The 21,112-nt window shown below is 40.5% G+C and overlaps 1 protein-coding gene across 2 annotated transcripts in view; it reads right to left on the bottom strand.

The window, feature by feature from the left end:
* The window catches only part of UXS1 (UDP-glucuronate decarboxylase 1), a 56,420-nt gene extending 40,239 nt beyond the window's left edge, over window positions 1–16,181 (bottom strand). The window contains exons 1-3 of one of the 2 annotated variants that reach the window (XM_041468520.1): window positions 16,002–16,181; window positions 3,847–3,874; window positions 1,070–1,118 (exon numbers count right to left, since the gene is read on the bottom strand). In XM_041468520.1, coding sequence (XP_041324454.1) covers window positions 1,070–1,118; window positions 3,847–3,874; window positions 16,002–16,098 — 174 coding nt within the window. In that variant the 5' untranslated portion in view covers window positions 16,099–16,181. The remainder of the gene's footprint in view (window positions 1–1,069; window positions 1,119–3,846; window positions 3,875–16,001) is intronic. The other variant, XM_041468521.1, reaches the window with a different exon arrangement.
* Window positions 16,182–21,112: the final 4,931 nt, after the last annotated feature.

The following is a 21,112-nucleotide window of genomic DNA, read 5'->3' as shown; positions in this document are numbered from 1 at the left end:
TGTGGAAGAGCAAATAATTCTTGAAACAGTTATTCTGATGGTGTACGAGTACAGTCTTAAAAATAAGATCCAGAAATGCCCAACTTCTCAGACCTTACAGTAACTCTGATCTACACATTGAACTTCAAATATTTCACCATTCTTAAACAACTGGAATTTTCACAATGCTTGTTGCAACACTTAACAGAATTTTTTTTTTAAATTCAAAAAAACCAACCAAAAAACCAGAGAGGAATGCAAAGACAAACTAAGAAGACAGGCTTTCTGTTGATTTTAAGCAATTTCAGTAGGCTGCTCACTGTGTCCAGAGGAACAACTGCTACATAAACCTGCTGGAATACAAGACACTATGCAGACCAGGCTACACTAGTACAGGAACACACACCCACACAAGGGTAAGTGGTATCAACCTCAAAGACCTCTCTTATCTATTTAATACTTGGTTTTATTGTTATTAGACTGGAAGGTTGAAACATTTGGAGAAAGATCCGTTGCACACATTCTCAATATTTCACAATAAACTGAGGCTGAAATGGAAATTCAGAGGCATTGGTACAGCAGTCCAGATTCAGTCCCCATGTCTACTCCAGAAATTGCCAGGACTTGTGCTTAAAGCCTTGGCACTGCACACCCACCCCAGCCACAAACATTGCTATATTTTTTCATTAGTTAAGAACAAAGCAAAGCAATTTTGGGCACCCTCAAATTTGTAATGCACCTTGTAAATGCTTCACATTTTATAAGGCAGTCAGAGGAAAGAATTTGTGTACATCTTTTAAGTAACTAATAAAACAGTTCTTGGGAGGATTCTACCACAGTCCCTGCAGCAAATGCATCAGCAGATGTATCACTTTCAAGAAAGGTTTTAATGAAAATAAAGTGGAGTCAGAAATCAATGTTAGAAACTCCACTAGAGCAAAGAACAGCTCCAAAACTTATGTACAGACACAATTCCAATGATTTAGCAGAATCAAGAGTAAGAAGATACAACTAAATATACCACTTCAACATGAAATAAGTGAAATGGAGTCCTCAAATTAAAACAGATTACAACTATTAGGAAACTAACCTCCTCTATTCTACTTTCCACCTTCTGATCCCCATTTTCTTGAAGAGACCTGTTGGCAAGGAAAGAAAAAAAAATAATCCACACCTAAGCAATAATTGCTCCATTGCATCTGCATCATATTAAAATAGCATCCTCAAAGCACCTCGAGTTAGTATTATTTAAAAAACGTAATTAGAACAAATTAAAGAGGATGGCCTAATTTTCATTGAAATCCATCCGTTTGGCAGAAACTGAACCAAGCCCACAGGAAAGACCAGTACCAATAAAAATGACCTTCATTTTACATAGAAAATTAACTGCATTTTAGAAAAGTGTCTAATTACTGGTTTTGAGTGCAAATTTACTGTGCAAAGGCCGAAAATGTCTCTTTGAGGGTCTCTGCTTCTGTATGCTTACTGTATGCTGACAAAACTTTTTCCCTTAGGCAAACGTATCCCACTTTGACTTTGAACTTTTCCAAACACATGGGAAAAACCCCAACTGCACTAAATAAAACACATCTTCAGCGACTGCCTGATGGGCAAACTGACTTCTCACACAAATGTTACTCTTCTGACATGAGGCCAAGGATGAAGTATGTTGTGGTAACTCATGAAAATAGAGTACTGTCTAAAACGCCAGTGTCTTGCACAGATCTGTGTGGTCTTATTTAGATTCTAATAGGGTAAAGTGTCTCATTTATGTTCACTTTTGAGTAAACTTTTACAAGTGTAGAATATGTATTTTTAAATTCTACCTCTTGTATTAAGGTTATGCAATTTTCGTAACATTTGTGTTACTATGCTTTTGGGTTTTTTTTTCAATTAAACCTTCTGAAAGGGGAATTATTCATCTCACAGTAGTTAAGTTTTTGCATATTAGAGGAATCATGGGTATCCAACATAAAATGCAGTTCTTTCAAGTGAAAAACAGAGCTCCTTTACTTGGGACCTGAACTTATTACACCTAGAGAAACAGAAGATCCTTTGTTAAGCAGATATATATATATATATTTATATACACACCACACTGTTAGAAGTTACAGCAATGATTCCCTTCATAACCCTCTGAAAAACTTTCACTTTTTAAGAAAGTCAACTCTGTATATTACTGAGGCAAAGACCTTACTGACCAGACTCATTTGTATCTCTAAATAATACAGTAAATTCCAACACCAAGACACACATTCTCTGAACCATCTGTTCAAACCAAGTTGTCATTTATTGCACTAGTGGCAAATAAAAACCCTGAAGATAATGTTGAATGAATTTACTATAAGGAAGTGGTATTCAGCTATCCTGGCGGATTTTGAAAATGTTTTCCCAAGTAACAGAAATTTACAAAAACTATGCAAACAACTGTGGAATAGATAGCCTTTCCTCTATTATAAGTGAGCAAGGAAAATTTGGAAAACCCCTAAGAATTTAGAAAAGTCCCCTCAAAAATAGTTCCTACTGTTTTTTTACTCACAAATCCTGCAACTCAAGGACTGGCAACTCTGCAATCTATTTCTTAATGAGCATTTCCTCCCAACAAAGGCAACCTTACTGACTGAGGACCAATATCAGTCCCTCATAAATGATTTTCACCCTCAACAGTTCTATAAAGGACATCTCAAATAAGAATTCAGAGGGAGGTAGTGGCAGAATTTATAAGTACAGCTTATCAGGAAATAAACTGGATCAGGAAATAAGCAGGAATATCAGGATCCCACACCCACCTGACCTCCTCAAACCTCTCTCTGAGGTTCTTGTCCTTTGTTAAGAAATGCTCAGCTGCTCATGTAACAGCTGCTAAGCTGCCATAGCTCACTGGTCATGATAACATGGTAATCTAACCGCTATCTCCATCTGCAACCTACAGCAGCCCAGCAGCTGCTTGCCTGACAGCTGTGCACTCTCTGCATCAAGGTGGGAAACTCCAAGAGGAGTTAGAGCGGACGACTTGGGATAGGAACAGACTCCCAGGCTAAGCTGTCCTGGGTGCATTAGAGCCTAGAGAAAATTCATTATTATTAGTCTCATTTTGTCTCAAGCTTTCCTTACTATGTGCTGCTAGGAGTGGCAGCAGAATACCAAAACCCTTTACCAGCAAAACAACATGGTAAAATATTTTGTCCTCAGTACACAATGACTTTGCTGTAGGGAACAAGCTGTCCCCATATTATCTTCAATTTCTCTTGCAGCTGTGTCTTTGCAGTGAATTTTCCTGCAGGACAAACTCACATGCAAGCAGAAATGTGAAAATCTGCATGTTTTGCATACATATTGTCTTTCTGTTTCTAAAGGAAAAAATTCTAGGGGACAATGCAAGATTTTCTGCTTTTCAGCAGTTAAACCATCAGACTCTCTACCAATTAACTGTGGAGGAGGAAAAACTCTCCAAAGCACATTTCTGATTCTAGGTACAGAAATATAGTAATGGGAAGCAGTGTGCTGCTCTTCAATATTCAAGCCCACATTATTACTGAGATACAGTCACGTCTGTGCTGAGAAAAAGCAGAATCCAAGCCTATACAAACAGGTATGCCAACCATCTGGCCAAAATCAGAAGACGAATTTGTGCAAAGAAAAGCAGATGAAGTGTTGAGTAAAATTCCAGGTGAGATCTATATCAAATATACAATTTTTGAGACTGAACAGTTGTATTTAAAAAAAAAAATGGTATCAGCTGCTTAGCAACCACCCAAGCAACAGTGTGAGCTGCTGTTTTTCTCCCTACTTTATATATATTGACAGGAAAGGTAAATTAGTTTTATTAAATATAAGGATAGTCAATACAAAAATTTTATACATTACCTCATATTGACAAAGTTTCCCCATACAGCTGGAAAATAAGAAGAGAGAAAACATTACAACGACATATAGCAGTACCTGAGGTAATTTTTTCCTATTATCATCAGAAGGAATTTAAGACAATATTAAGTATGTTAATCACAAACTATCTAAGTAAGTTACATATACATCCCCCCATATATAAGTGTCTAGAACACAGTTTGAGAGTATGGCTGGAATTCTGATGAGATTACATGGGACTGTAAAAAAAATACGCAGGAATTATCTAACCTGTAATTTGTCACTGCACACAGACTGGATAAACCAGAACACTCGACTTGTTTATTAGGGAAACTGGAAAAAATGACAAGAGCAAGAAAGGAGCCCTGTGGACCTGAACCACACAAATTAGAAACTGCAGAGTGACAAAAGACTGGCCACTACAGGCTAGAGCTGAACCAGTCCAAAGAGGTGCCTCAAGAGTCCTGCACTAAAGGTAGCAAGTGCTTGTGTGCACATATAATAGTGTCTAAATACATACATAATGTGATGTAAACACAAAAGACACCTAAGCAATATAACTTACAATGCCTCAGTAAAACTCATTTATTGCTGTTTGCATGGAAGAAAGTTTTATAGAAAGATAAATCACAATACAAAATCAAAGACCAAAAGATGTAACAGATGTAACTGGTCAGGGCTTAGGTGATTATAGGAAGACTATCAGAACACTGACTTTACTTTTAACTTTCACCTAGGAAACAGAATGCAGTTTAAAGTGAAAAAATTAGAAGCTGTAAACCAGGCTACAATGACAAGGAACACTTGACAACTTCACATCATCAAGACAAACAAGGTTAACATGGAATAGTTATGTAAGGGATTTTGCAAAACAGGCAACACAGGAAATATATTCCTAACATCTCCAGAAAATCATTCTGGAGTTGCTCTTTAAAAGACAAGGCTCAAGCTAAGGACCAAATTACACTGGGTCTTAGGGAGTAGCCTATATGCAGTATAACCATACATACAGAAAACTTCTCAACTGTCCACAGATTTTGTAAGCTGTAAAGTATTTTGCCTACCTTTAGGCTTTGCACATACATTTCCATCACTATTACTCAATGAGCTCAAGCAGGCGATGAGGTGTTACAGAAACAAAACAAAAAACAATGCTACAGTCACAGGCACCTCCCAGACAGGAGAAATTAAACATTCCGAGGAAGGAGGAGTGGGGAGGACACAAATTAGGATTCAGTAATGCAGTTGTTCTAGCCTTCAGGGGATGGGAAAGCTACTGAACTGTTTTTAAGTGCTGAGTGCTGCTGAGTAATTCACGAGTAATTCAAAAGAATCCATGACAGACTAAGAAATAAGCTGTAGGAGAGCTCTGTGTTATCTGTGGTGATACCATAAAACCACCTGTCATCTTCTGGGGAAAAGAGAGGGATGCTTTATTATATTAGAACAAAAGACACATAAAATCCAACTGAATTTTTAAATAACCTGGATTTTGTGTTAACTAGATAAAGTAAATTTAATGTGGTGAAAACAAGATACAGCTTTGAGCATAGTTAAATTCAAGCTATTTACCCTCTGGCTAGGATTTTAGAATTATGTATGATAACACAATTCTTTTAATGAGTGATGACAATCTGGCAGTTACAGGTACAGAATTCTCCAGTTAGAGAAATCCATACAAATAATGTAAGTGGTTATGTAGTGGCAGGAAGCATCTGGGTTTAGCTGGTGATGTAGGAATTAACAGAAGAAAAAGAAAAAAAGGAGTTGTCAGCTGCAACAAATACCACCCTCCCAATTTTGTTGCAAAGACAACAAATGAAGTGAAGCCACATTGCATACAAAGAACTGGCTTCCTAAAGAAAAATGTGACTTGTGTGTGCTCAGTGTCCACAGCAGGGAAGGGAAGCACAAAAAGGCATTCACATCCTTCCAGAAACACTGTTTTTGATATCTCAGTTCTGTAGGAGCAAATGACCTCCCATTAAACTTTTACGAAACGTATTGGGTACCACTGAAAAGGAAAAAAAAAAATTCAAAAATTGCAAAATTAACCACACAGGAACTATCACCCAGAGAGATCAGAAGAACCCTGAAGTCTCTCATGTGTAGAGAGATGTTGCAAAATCTCACTTCCAACATACTGACTGCCCTTATAAAGGATCTGAATGCACAATTCTAAAAAGGATCTCTTTGGCTACTGGTGCTCACATGGAGCTTATAGCAAAGTTGAAGGGATCAGAGCTAATACTTTTGTACAAGAGTGGAAATAAGGTTTGGCTGTTTTCCTTCCAAATACACAGCTGTTTATATAACAGGCTTACCCAGCAGCAGAACCAGAAGCACAACTGGCTCACAGAGGATTTCCCTGCCCTAAAGGTTAAGTCAAGGCTGGTTTGACATTCAAGCAAGAATGATGGAAACATAGAGGTAAGTAGGTCCAAATCCACAAGCCGAATGATAAAAACTACAAGCCTAAATTCAAGATGAAAATCCTTACAGGCATCACAAAACCAGTGATAGGCCCATCAAGTTCAGTCCCCAAACTCTCAAACACAGATGGTTAAAAAAACCTTCCACATCAGCAAGGTCATGAATCAGGCACTACACAAACCCAGCTTTCAAAAGCATGAGACTCCTAATGGACCAAATTTGAGCAAACAGTAACACAACCCAGAACCTCACAGTAAAAGTCAGTTTTAAAAATTCAAGTCTAAAGCCAAATCTTTTAAGCCAAAATGTATTAATCCAGGATAATAGTCCTGTGCCAATTCTCAGACTGTAGAGATTTAACATCCTCACCCCCCACAGCCACACAGAACATCCTCTGTGAAGAACTTCCAACTCATCCAACTAGAAAGCATTCATAAACATAGTCTTCCTGCCATCTACTGAAACTGTGCAGAGAAGAATTCATGATTCATTGGACTAGACAGAAGCATGACTTGTAACCTAACAATTAAGACACTCACCTACAAGAGAAGGAGACCAGGGTTCTACTTCTTCCAAAGACTGATTTTAAACCTCACCCAATGACTGATTAACATCATAATAAATTGGCAATAGGGGAGTGAGCAGAATATCTGAATTGTTGTAGCTTGTTTTAATGGCCTGTAGGAGGAGCAAAAATAGGACTACACCTATCTGTTTTGAGGTGTTTTTTCCCCTTTGCATCCTTTTCATAAAATAATGAAATAATTTTTATTGCAGCATTTTTGCAAGGATTAATTGCAAGTACCATGAAGAGTAAAGTACATTAGTCACTAACAATTTCCACAGACATTACACTTTAAAGTGAAGGCTTCCACAGAAAGACATCATGCCTTGCACTGAAATGATGAAGAACTCTCTAAAAGAGCTCTTTTAGAGGAAAGGAAAAAAAGGTTTCTTAATGCTCTAATCACAGTATTTTTATTAAAGAGGTATTTACATTTATCTGACTAAATATTAATCCCTCAGGGTTTGTACAAAACCCAAATGCTTTTCTATTTCTTTCCCCAGCCACTGAGATTAAGCTGTAACTACGTGGCAGGCACAGTCTTACAGTAAAATTGTTGTCGGTTTTCAAGACTTCTCAAACCTCTCTTAAAGGCAATTAGTCATATATGAGTAAAGAATTTGGTGTTGATTTTGTTCCTACTGAATGTATTTACATTCCTGGAAATTTAAAAGTTTGTTTAGTTTTTCTAGAGAAGCCCTGTTCTGAAATGATGCTGAATGCAGAGGACTGCAATGACTGGGATACTGTCAGTAAAGGAATAGTCCAGGAGCTATCCTTTGGATACAAACCAACCATGCCTACTTGAAGTAAAAAACAAACAAACAAGAAAATCCCCAAACAAACAAAAACAAAAAACAAACAAACAAAAAAACCCAAACAAAAATAAGTAAAAAACAAACAAACAAAAAAATCCCCAAACAAACAAAAACAAAAAACAAACAAACAAAAAAACCCAAACAAAAAAAACAGCCTCACACCACAACAACACAAAATATAAAATCTGTTAAATCACACTTGAAAAATACAATAGAAATCCCAAGTATTTAGCTGGGGTTTTGCTGAGCATCTACTATGAAATGGACACTTCAATATCACAGTCAGACTTTTAACTCTGACCAGCTGCATTTCATAGCAGGCAAGTGTTATCTTTCCAGATCCTCAGAACATAGGAATAGAACATATGTTTTCATCTAAATATCCTTTGAATTTGTCATCTGCAATAATACTTTTTGTACAGGTTTCTATCAAATACAGATTACTACACTAAGAGAACCTTGCATGCCATAATTAACTCATCCACAATAGGCTGAGGAACCAGAAAAACAACACTGTCACAACCTGAAGGTGGGAAAAAACACAATCTCAAAAGAAGGCTGTATCTTTATCCCTCCTCTCTGGGTTTCTTTAAATGACATTAAAATCAAGTCACACACTACCACAGGCCCTCAACAGTAATATACATTCAATCTGAAATTATTAGTGACATCACTAGTTTCAGCATCACATATATTTTAAAACAGATGTTTTAAAAAGCAAAACTGTCATGTAGAGTTCCAACTGTACCAAAATCAGATGCAATCTCTTTTAAAACAATATTCTTTCCCAAATGCTTTATTGTTTGCATTTTCAGAACACTGTTAAAGAAACACTTACACAAACTTTTCTCTAAATAGATTTAGCCAAAAGCACTGGGATTTTTCCCTGTATTGCTCACCTTTCAACTTCTGCTCCTCAAAATAGAGATTACAAGATGGTATTTGTTACAAATACAGCATGCAGGAATTATATGAATTGATATACAGTCATAACCAGAATTTTTAGAGCAAACTCATATGCTCTGAAAATCCAATGTGAATTGCTTCAAGTCAAACTCTCAATTTCAGAGAGATGCAACAGCATTAAAAAAGGGTTTGTTTGTTTTTGTTTTTTTTTTTCTTAAATCTGACTCTCCACAGTCACTCAATAACTTCAGTCTCCTAGAAGAAATAAGGTTTCAGTTTCCAGACTCAAACCTGACAAAAAGAGAGAACATGCAAAGGGAAACCATTAAATGCTTTTTAATACAATTGCATTAAAGTTTTGATTTAATTACTTTACATATTTAATAATAAAGAAATAATAAAGAGAACAATTCTTTTCTTTAGGAAACTATTATTTCCCACACAACACCTTGTAGCTAAATTGCAGAAATATTACTTTGATGGACTTCTCAAGCAATGGCAGCTGGGTGGCTGCACCCAGGACTCAGTGCCCAAAGGGAGATCAGTAAAATCTGGTGTCCATCAGGGGGGTGCACTGGGATCAGTACTGCTCAGTATCTCCATTAATGACACAGACACAGCACTGAGCGCATCCCCAGCAAGTCGCAGACAACACTGAGCTGGTAAGTGTATTGAGGGAAGCGATGCCATCCAGAGGGACAATGACAAGCTTAAGGAGTGGGAAAACATGAACCTTTTGAAGTTCAAGGCAAGTGCAAGGCCTTGCACCTGGGTTGGAGCAACCACCAGTATCAGTACACACTGAGTTACAAGACGACTGAGAGCAGCCCTGTCAAGAAGGTCCTGGGGGTACTGGTGGAAAATTTGGACATGAAATGGCAACACACACTTTCAGCTCAGAAAACAAATCAAAAACACTGGGCAGCACAAAAAGAAGTGTGGTCACCATGTCAACTGAGGTGATTCTTCCTCTCCACTCCACTCTCATGAGACACTTGCATACAGCTCTCGGGCTCCCAGGACAAGAAACACATTGACTTGTTAGAGAGGGTCCAGAGGAGGGCCACAACCCATCATCAGAGGGATAAAACACCTCTCTTATGAGGACTGTCTGAGAGAGCTGGCTAGAAGAGCCTGGAAAAGAGAAGGCTCTGAAGAGACCTTACTGTGACTTACTTAAAAGGGGCTTATAAGAACAATGAGGAAAAGCTTTCTAGCAAGGCCTGTAGTGACAGGACCCTTATGAGGCAATGGTGCTAGCCTGAAAGACAGTAGGTTTAAGTAAGATGCAAGGAAGCAATTCTTTACTATGAGAGTGGCAAGCCTGTAACAGGTTGCCCAGAAAAGTTTTGGATGGCCCACACCTGTAAACAATGTGAGGCTGGACAGGAGTCTAAGCAACCTGTTCTACTGAAAGATGTAGAACATCCCACCAGGGTAGTGGGGGACTGGATTAGATGATCTTTAAAGGTCTCATCCAATGCAAACCATTTTATGATTTGGCCAATATATTTCAAATCACCTTTTATAGTCTTGATTATATAAGAATAAAAAATCCTCTCAACTGTAGTTCATCTGTAATTCCAGCAGTGTGTTAATTTTCTTTAGAGAATTATTTTACTGATGAGCTATAGTCTTGATTATATAAGAATAAATCCTCTCAACTGTAGTTCATCTGTAATTCCAGCAGTGTGTTAATTTTCTTTAGAGAATTATTTTACTGATGAGAGTATTTTGCAATATTAGTGGAGATAACAACATACGATTATTAATCATAACTTTGTATTTAAAAAATCCACCTTACTGAAGGAAGTTTATGATTATGCCTTTGGGGAAAGTACAACAACTTGAATATTAAAAAAGATTTTGGAAAAAATACACCCCTGGAAAGTCTACACAGATCTCTGTATGGCAAATAGTTCTTGTTGCATCTCCCAAACTGATGCCTTGCTCAACAGTAAAGTTCCTGCCTCAAATCAAAGACAGCAGATAGGAACTGTAGCTTTTCCCACATGAGAAGCATCCTAGACACAAAGACATAGGGTTTGCTAAGGGAAAGATGTATCTTGGACATCTTGTATCTTGGACAGCACCATTGCCACTCTATGTCAACACTTCAGCTAGTCATCAACTAGCAAAACAAAGGCAACACAATCACCAAGAAATTTCTCCACTCCCTCTTAAGAGCAAAAGCTTAAATCTTGGCAAGCCAATACTCTCCTACAGCTGTGACATAGAAAATTTGCATAATGTTGTTTCTTTACAAGAGGTAATGGAGCTTCATACTGCATGGGAAGGTAGCCAAGGGTACTTTTTTTTACATTTCAATTAGCATCATCACTTTATGACTGAATTTTGTTCTTAGTTTCCCAGATGGAAAATTCTCTTGAAATTTTCTATTAAGTCTTTTTTCCAATTCTCTGTTCACTGTTACTACTCCTTCCCGACTCATATCTTCAGCATATCATTCTTTACCACTGCTCGTCCACTGACTCATCTGTTGATAGCTAAGATTGTTTTCAGTGGACTCACAGAATGTTCCAATGGTCAGCACTGTAACAGAAACAAACTCACTTTTCCCAGCTACCTTCCACAAATCCCTTCAGGTAAATTGATGCAATAACCCCCTCCTCTCCCTGAAAACTACCAGTTTCGACCAAACTCTGCTTTGGTCAACCAACCTTAGAAAAAAGAAACAAGCAATATAAATGTCGAGAAATATTCCCCTTTGCAAAAACAGAGGGTAAAGAAGGTGAAAGCCCTAAGAGTATTTGTCCTTGAGTGGAATGATGACAGGGCTGTCTCCTGAACATGCTGTAGAAGAGATAAATACCAAGTGGAGGTAAAATATTAAAGATTAAATATTAAATGGAGGTAAGAGAGGAACCGTAAGATTAATTTCTCCAGGATGCCAAAAATTGTTTTAGAACATCATGGCTAGCAAGGCATAGTCAGAGTCCATCTATTCTGATAAACAACTGAAGCATGAACAAATTTTCATAAGCTACACGAGTACAGCTAGTTGCAAGCCTGATGAGCAGGGAACTGGAAGCTGTTACGACAGTGAACTTATCTGCACAAACCCACAAACGAAAGGCAACTTGCTGAATCAAGTTGCTTGCCAGCAAGCCTGATGTCCTACACAACCATTTTGAACTCCTCCATGGCCAACCAATCCTGACATCTAGTTAAAAAATGGCTGGAAAAGGAAGATTTCTGATACTGAATAACACTGAAACAGCCTGAAGCAATAGGGAAGGACCAACTTGATAACTGCTCTTCTATTATGAAAAGTGGAAGTAAAAGCTTATCAAAACAAAACATTAAGTAACATTTAATCTTCGTTTTGAACATATGCAAGACAAACAGCACGCAAGGGGCTGGTAAGATTCAAACTGAAAAGCTCACTCACACCTCGATATTTTGAGAAGAGAACATTGTATTCTTCCTAGCTGATGAAAATCTGACAAAAACAAATGGCTAATCCTATAAAACAAAGCATAACAACCATGGAAACTAACAATGTTGTGAAAAGTCAAGCCACTATACTACAGGATGTACTTCCCTCACATTATTTTGACATTTCATTTTTAAGTTGTTCTAATAGCTGTGCTATAACTTATCTTACAAAGGAAATGAGGTCTTAAGCTTGGATCTCATGACAGCACCCTACTATTCCATTTTCCCCTTGGAAAAGGAACAAGCCTGCTGATATACTTCCTGAGAACCATTTGATCTACAAATGAGTAAAGAGAACTGTTCTACTTTACCAGAAATAGAGCTCTTAACTTTTTCATTAAGAACATGCAACTGCCCTGTCATACATCAGAAGATTATTTACAGTAGCATCAAGATTAAAGCAAACCACGCAGACTGATGATCTGGTCTTTAAAGCCTGGGTACAAGATTCTAAGTGTATTTCCAACAACTCAAATAGGTTCTGATTCTGCAAAGGCAGTACCACTGAAGCATGGTTGCACGTCCATATAAAGCTGAATACACACTCAAAACTTCCAAGGGAGTGAGTTTAAGGTGTCTGTCTATTGACATCCCAACACACAGATTTTTAAAAAGAGAGGAACACTCTCAGCTTGCATATAAGTTATTCATAGTGTGATGAAGTTTTTTAACATTATTAATTTAATTCTCTGCTCTTTTATGATCTGTCTACATTTCTCATTACAGACAACTAAAATCAATTAAACCCACTTCACTTCTGTTCATAACCACCTCACGTTCTGAAGCTGTGGTTTCATAACCACTTATTCAAGATGATATAAGTGGAGCTCATGACTGAAAGAATTGGTTTCAGTCCACCTCCACACACCCCTCCACCCCACTTTGGTTAGCATTAGCACTCCTGCACTATTTTGCTGGGGGTTAAATCAGAGGAAAGTTGGAGCAGAAGACTTTTTCCCTTTAAAAGGGCAATGCAAACTCAGTCTCTGGGCAAGGTTTCCCACTATATGTAGCACAGTATAGTCATGCAATGTTCACAGAAGAAGACAGCACTGAAGGTGAGTCAACTAAGTCAGTTATGAAGATTATTAATAAAAAAATTGAGCAGCAGTCAGACATATTACAGAGTGATTCAGACAGCTTGCTAGCTGCAGAATCTCTAAATTCATCACCTGGGCGGTGGGGAACAACATCACCCCTTTCACCCAGGACTACAGAAAAGGTAAAGGTAAATTTTATACTTTATTCACTTCCTTTTCCCAGGAAACAGTTGCTTAAGTTACAACAGCTTTCAATTGCCTGCTACATAGAAATGCTCCTTTTGAATTCTATTTTTATACATATACAGCATGCATAGCACAATGTTTCAAGTAAATGATTTTTTAAAACTAATATAAATTAGACTTACAGAAATGAGGCATCAAATACTACCTTAATTCAAATCCAAAGTAAGGATCTTTCTGGCTCTAAGTGCTACTAGGGAACCAAGTGAAGTCCATAAAGGAATTCCAGGGATCTTAAACAGTGTGTCTTATGTCATGACAGCACTTCATTCAAAGTAAACAGGACTCCTTCGGAGACAGGCTCCTAATTGCAGACCTGCAAATGTGATGGCAACACTGCCAGCAGCACTGGCAGCTTTTATCCCATTTTACCACTGTGCACCACCTCCTGAAGCTGGAACCAAACAGCTGTTGAATACCCACACTGTCAAACAGATTTAACACAAAAGGGTGATCTCAGTCCAGACCAGCTCCTTCATCTGGCACATAACAAAGGAATTTCAGTCATTGTATGGATGGGGAGCAGTGATACTGAAGACAGCCCAGCCATCCACCACTGTGTGAAACTACCAAGAGAGCCACTCAATGACTCCTGAGAGTGAAATAGCTCAGTGTTTCAACTGTATGCAAAAAGTTCTTTCTCTAGTTTGCAAACTTGCACAGAGAAGTTCTTCGGGCACCTTTGTAACCAATTTGCATTCAAAGGCAAAAGATTTCTAGGAAATAAGATATTTTTCTAAATTACATTCCCAAAACATTTGCTCAGGGTTTCACACACAGGTTGACAAAATGGCACTATTTAAAAAGTCCTATCCTCTAGTCCAGAAAAAAATAATGTCCTTGCCAACTATTTAATTCCCTGTAAAATGTGCTCAAAGTCTGACTGCCCATGCCCTAATACTGAATGGAAATTCATGGAAAGGAGGTGCACAGCCTAAAAACACTTAGTCATTTGGAGAGTACTTTAGAAAGAAGGAATGTAAGAAGTGCCAGCACATACACCTACACCAGCTGCTCAGTTTTCTCAGATTCTCTGCTATTTCAGTCAGGCATTATCTGACTGCAAGCAGAGAGTAGTGATGATTCAGTAACATTGTGAGGAGTACCCTTTTAGGGTAGGTGAATGGGATTATAAATAATCACTTCTGAGAGAAGCAAACAAAAAATATTCTCCCTAGAATCTGACAGAGCAGTGGCATCTGCTACCATACCATACTATGCAGCTGATACCGAAGGATGTCACCACTTTTGATCTCTAGTCAGAAGATGGGAAAGCACAGCATGTTTGATATGCAAAAAATATGTTCCCATCAGACTGCAACTTATTGCCTTTTCAAGCCACTTTTTTGCCACACTGACCTGCAGTCCCTCTCCTCCTCCACTTTTTTTCTGAATCCCCAAAAAACAAGCAGTCACAGAGTTAGAAAGCAAACGTCAATTACCATCCAGAGAATACAATCAATAGCTAGGTCCCAATGACCACATCACCTGCCACTCAAATCCAGTTTTCACAGCAGCCTATTAACTTTAGTTTTGAAAACTATCATTCTTAGCAAAACATGTAAGCTTTCAAAATAAGAACTGACATTAAGCTGTCAGGATGCAAGGGACCTGAAGTCACTTGGACAAACAAACTGTCCTGAAAGTCAGAGCTGAAACACAACTTCAATGGTAACAGAAGTAACTAAATCGTGAGGTCCAGTAAAGACAACAACATATGGTAATGAAGGGAATTGCTGCGTTTCTGTGGTAGGAAACGCCACTCCTCTAACAAAATCACTTGTGTTGTACCTCTGCACCTTCCCAAACCCAAAGGGAGGTTCTGAAATGTGATGCACACACTCACCCCCAAAGCTAGCTCACCTGTACCTATGTGCCTTCATACCTCAAGAGAATGGCTTGCTCCCTACCTGACCTGACAAGGTATCGTGCTGTCCACACAGAATCTACCTGAGTCTGAAAACAAAACAGGCTAAAACAAAATAAGTTAAAATTGCAACAGAAAAAACAAGTACGGGAAGAGAGCTGACAGGACAGCATTTTAAATCCATTTTAAATCTATCTGACTCACTGCTAGTAAGTGAAGTCATAAACATCCCCGTCACTGGCTGTTCTAAGATTTTCTAAAGTACCTCTGTGCCTCTCTCCTGGCTCTTAAGACTCCAGCTACGCGCTGAGTTAATAAACAAACATTTATTTAGCCCCCAAAGGACTTGGGAGGATTTTACAAAAACCAGACACGAGGCCTACCCTGGAAAAACTTCCCCGAGGGCTGCTCACCGCTACCAGGTGGCGATCGGGGCGGACAAAGCGCGCTCTGAGGACAGGAGCGGCTGCGGAAACGCTCCCTGAGCCACGTCCCGCCCGCACCGCTCCCCGCAAGCCCTCGGGACGGGCAGGGGAGCGACGACTGACGGGGCCGCCCGGCACGGCTGCCCGCCGCGCTCGGGAAAGTTTCGGCGGGCAGGAACCCGAGCCCCGCGCCCGGAGCCTCCCGCGGGGAGCCCCTGCCCCGCCGGGCCGCGCTGCGGCGCGCCCGCAACCGGGCAGCGCAACGGGGTGCGGGAGGTGCCGCCGCCACATCTTGCTCCTCATCCTCCTCCTCTCCCTCACGGCGGGCGGAGGGCACGGGGGGCGCCGTGCCATGGGCAATGAATAGCCGTGCCAGACCCGCCCCCACCCCCGCTCACTCACAGGCGACGTAGGCGACGAAGGCGAGCCCCATGAGCAGCTTCATCCTCCTGCGGTTGATGGCGGTCAGCAGGCGCAGCAGCGGCCCCTTGCTCACCATGCCCCGCGGCAGCGGCACGCAGAGCGCCGGGCACGGCCGCGGCCACCCACGGCTCCGCTCGGCTCCGCTCCGCCCGCCCCGGAACCGCCCGCGCAGGCGCAGCTACGGCGGCGCGCGCCCGCTCCCCCGCCCGCCCCGTTCCTCCCGGGCCGCGGACGCGGCCGGAGCGGTGGCGGCGCATGCGCGTGGCCCGTGCTTCCCTCGTAACAAGCGGCTCGCTCCCGGCCGCGCGTTGCCTGCGGGGGGAAATGGCGTGCGTCCGCAGCCTCCCGCTGGCCTCGTCCGGTCTTTCAGCGTGCTTCAGGGTCGGGCGGGCTTGGTCACCTGTCCGCCCCCACTGTGGTGGTCCTTGGGTGGTGACCTGCTGGAATGAGCAGGCAGATGTGGGCACACATATACACAACACGTGTGTCGCGCCGGCACCTTCAGTGCCTGGTCCTTTGAGAGCACTGTTTGGGTCGTCCCCAATGTGCTTTCAATATCTGCACAGTAAGGAGAGCCACCTGGATGCATTTTTGCAGAATCACAGAGTACTCTTAAGCTGGAAAGGACCCACAAAGATAATGAAGTGCAGCTCTTGACCCTGCAAAGGACACCCCCAAGAGTTAAATAATGTACCTGAGAACATTGTCCAGATGCTTCTATCAGGCTAGGTGCTGTGACCGCTGCCCCGGGGAGCCTGTCCCAGGGCTTGACCACCCTCTGGGTGAAAAACCTTTTTGAGATGCTCAACCTGAACCTCCCCTGACACAGCTTCAGGCCATTCCCTCAGGTCCTGGCATTGGCTGCCAGAGAAAGGAGGTCAGTGCGTGCCCCTCCACCATGTGAGAAGTTGTAGACTGTGATGAGGTCTCCCCTCAAGGTGCAGTAGGATGACGCTGTTTGAACACGGAGGTTGGATTGGATGACCTGCTCTGGTGCCTTCCCATCTTGCCCTTTCTGTGATTCTGTGAATGAAAAATGTGAGGATTTCCCCCTTCTCCCCCACAACTCTACCAGCTTGTAGTTAATGACTTTGCCCCTGTTCAGGGTAACAAGGTTGCTGTTGGTTTTTAATCAATTACATTTTTACTGCAGCTTCTATGTCAAATTCTAGTGGCCTGTTGCAAACTGCAGATTGGTATTTGCCTGGGAGGGTACGTGCCTTCTTCATGTGTCAAAACATGTTCTCCTATCAGCAAATACACTTCATCAGAAGAGAAATCTCTCTCCACAACCTGACCTTTCCCTTGAGTAGAGCGGCCTCCACACACTTTGTAAGGGATATTCCTTCTCACACTTGCCTCCCACGGGAGAAGACTGCAGGAGCAAGTGTTCTTGAATTAAATTCTTCTTTTCAGTATAGAAATGCAGCTTGTTTACAGCAAGAAACTGTGACCTCAGTCAAGCATAGGCTCACAAAGTCAACCAGAGTTAACTCCTTATTACAAGGAGTAAAGTCAGTGAAACAAATGTGTGAGTGTCAGAAGGGTAAGTGCAGTAAGGTGCTGTGCAGAGTGATTAAGAATATCCCTCTCTGTGAGACCCATGGAAGAAAAGGGAATTTTTCAGGAAGCCTTGAGAATTGAGATTTCCTAACCCTGGGCTCTGATTATAAGGCCACTACTTTCCTCTTGATTTTTGTTTCCTTTGATTTGTGTTTGCTATACCTAACTTGCAAGTTCATTCCACTGCTTCTGGGTACATGGAGTAAAGGGAATAAGAGATCATCATTTAAAACATGATCTAGCTCCAAATTCATCTTGTGTAGTAATCTCTCAAAAAGTAGCAGAATTTTACACCAGCAGTAAATTCGGCCATCAAAAAGCTACAGCTGAACAGTGCTGCATGAAAGCTAGAGAATATTACAGGATATATTCATATGCACAATACAAAATCCACAAGCCTTTAGGGGTGCCCAAGGCACTTAACAGTTGCCCTGCCCTAAGCTGGGCTGCTCAGCCTGTGACTCAGTCACGCTGCCTCTGTGAAGCACCTTGCTTGGCACCTCACTCAGCCTCATGCCAGTTTTGCTGCAGAAACATGTTCAGACAGGCTGCAATCAGTGAGGATGGGAAAAGGAGAGCAAAGGAGCAGGATACATTATGGAACTTCATGGTGGAGGAGACTTGAACTCTGCAGGAGGCAGGGAGGCCATGCTCTCTGCAGGGCCAGCTGTCATGCGTGACACCCGGGTCAGCTGTGTATGTCACTGCAAATGAGACAGAATGTGTCTAACTTAACTGCAGGGGGTGACTGTAAATCTGTCCCATCTCAACTATAACTATCCACATGTACCTTGTAAGTACTATAAATTTCTCCAGCCCCATGATGGCCAACAGCAGGGACACTTATTTCAGGATACAGCTGGTCACATTCACAACCTCGTGCCAAGGACTGGCACCAATAGCAGAGGTTCTGGTATGTAGTGGCTGCTAAATGTGCCAGGACAGGGATGATAGAGTTTTGAGTGCTGAGTCTTAACATGCTATAAATCAGGTAGTAGGCATCCATCTGCCTTCGGGTTGTTATTTTGGTCAGGCTGATCACATGACATCAGCTAATGGCAATCTTCACTGAGATGGTTTGCAGGCACCCTGTCTCCCACATTGCAGTTTTCAGCTTTGGTTCTCAAAGTGCTTTATGACAGCATTTTGATTTTTTTTTTTGTTCACTAAATCATGGCCTGTAACACAATGGGGGATTTTGAATGATGGGATTTTTAAATAACTTTTGATAATGATTAAAAATGTGAATGCGCAGGTATAGCCTCCTGAACAACCAGTATGAGTTTAGAATTCACAGTACTCCTGCAATGTACTTTTCCTTGATACCAGATCAAAACTATGCAATTGCCCAGCTGTTGTTCCATAATTGGGAAAAAATACCCCACCAAGCCAACTGCTACAATTTGTGGAATTTTCACATGATGCTGCATGCAAGAGACTCTTCTGCCATGTATAAATACCAGGAAAATGTTTGCTTTCTGTCCCACTCATGTTTCTGCAAGAGATGATGTTCCACAGTATGATGTGGGAAACAAAAGTGAACCCTGGGCACTGAGACCTGAGCAGAGAGAGTTGCTATGTACAAGATAGCAAAATGAATTACAAAGCTCTGAAGAAAATGCAAGAATAAAATCAAGCCATTACCATCACGCTACTTTCATTTCTTGTAACTTTGGTCTCTTAAGTTAGAAAGCTCAGTGTAGCCGAGGAAGTAGCACAGAGTTGCTCAGCTACTTGTATGCTTCCTCACCATTCAGCTGCATCCTAGAGCTAGTGATGCTTACCTGGAAGGAATTGTTCTGGTGTCATTATCCTCCTCTAAAAATAGATGATTCTCTGGAGTTACACTGTTGTATTGCACAGGCACACCAACCCAGATGTATAAAGCCCAAGATAACCTTGAAAAACTAATGGCATTCGTGCATGCACATATTGTAAAACGTGATTTAAAAGAAAAAAAATAGATTGGAATGTAATTGTTTGTTTTGGTTTGTTCTACTTTTAACAACAGATCATAGTGGGGAAGGGAACTCAGACAAAAATGAGTTAAAACTTGTATTGTTTCTCTTCAGGAAAAATTAGAATTTGAGGGTTTGTGGTTTTTAGAAAGGCTAATGAAAAGAGAACATGCAGTTCTGGGAAGGGAGTCTATTCTTTTATATTAACATTTCTGAAGGAAAACTGCTAAGTGCTTCAGACAGTTATTATTTATTATCTGGATGGTAATGAACAGTTTCAAATACAACTGGATCATGACAGTTCTAAGCAGAATTGAGACAATCCCAGCCATTGAAAACTTACAAATAAGAGACAGATCATCCAGTGAATGCAAGCAAACAAGTAAGTGTCAAAGCATAATATGAAAATGGCTACTTAAATGTGGATTTGCAGAAATTATGTGAATCATTTAATGATTTAGACAGTTATTTACAAAGAATAAATTTATAACATCTAAGGAAATAATTGCATTTCAGACTACACTGAGGTCTATCTATTTTGTTAAGCAGTTTTGTTCATGTGGGAGTAGTCCCATTATTTCATTCTGTAAAATTTGGGGCTCTTTTTTTTTACACCAAGTGTATAGTAATCCAAGACACAACATTACTCAAAAAAGTTGCTTCAGGCTTTAAATTTATATACTGACTCAATTGAAAAAAAAAAAAAAAACAATAAACAGCATTCCTAAATTGTCTCACAGCATTACTTAAGCTAGTAATATAGGAAGTACATAAAGTACTTGTTCTTCATGATGCATTTTTCCCCTGAGTTAACTGAAAGCAGCCATGTACATTTTCAAAGTCAGAAAAAGATTTTAAGGTACTTTATCTATTCTGAAAGTGCAGAAGGCCACATGCAAGATCCTTTGGTAATTGGGTCAGAATGAAATAGCAGAGATAGTGCTAAATTAGTGATAATAAAAACTTGTGAGCAGTTAAAACCACTGTTCCTCAAAGTTCTTTTATCATCCATCAAAGAAGCTAGTTTATTAGGCTGGGTCAGTAAGTTACTCATTCACTGCTGTTTTACATTTCATAATTTCCCAAGCCCTTTGGAACTTTTTAATTGGTATTGCTCTAACCTAGAGCACTTTGAAAGTAATGACTTCAAATGCATCTTTGGGCTGTATTCAATATACTATATATATATATATACTTTTGGGCTGTATTCAATCCAGATCAAGATGGAATTAGTACTGAAGAAGCCCATGCCTTCCTCTGATGGTATAGAGCCATCAAATCTGTATGCCCCTGTTTACTTTTATATCACTGGCCCAGAAAGTGAACAAAAATAAACATGCCCTGGGTGGGCCAGGGATGTATATGCATGTACTGTGCATGTGGCATAGTGGCTGAGGGCTGCTCCTTGTTAAGAAAAGCCACTTGGGGTTTATGCTGGAAGTCTGTGCTGGCCACTATATCACTAGAAAGAGGGAAATCCTGTTCCTTCTGCATCTTTACGTGCAGTAGAACTTGCTGGATGGGACTTTACCCATGCTAGCAGTGTGCTTTGTAAAAGGTCTGCCTCTC

This window comes from Pyrgilauda ruficollis, unplaced genomic scaffold (genome assembly GCF_017590135.1).
Source record: "Pyrgilauda ruficollis isolate IOZ18807 unplaced genomic scaffold, ASM1759013v1 scaffold22, whole genome shotgun sequence".
In the NCBI taxonomy this organism is placed as follows: Eukaryota; Metazoa; Chordata; class Aves; order Passeriformes; family Passeridae; genus Pyrgilauda; species Pyrgilauda ruficollis.
The sequence above is the reverse complement of the archived record's forward strand: the minus strand, read 5'-3'. Positions and strand labels throughout refer to the sequence as shown.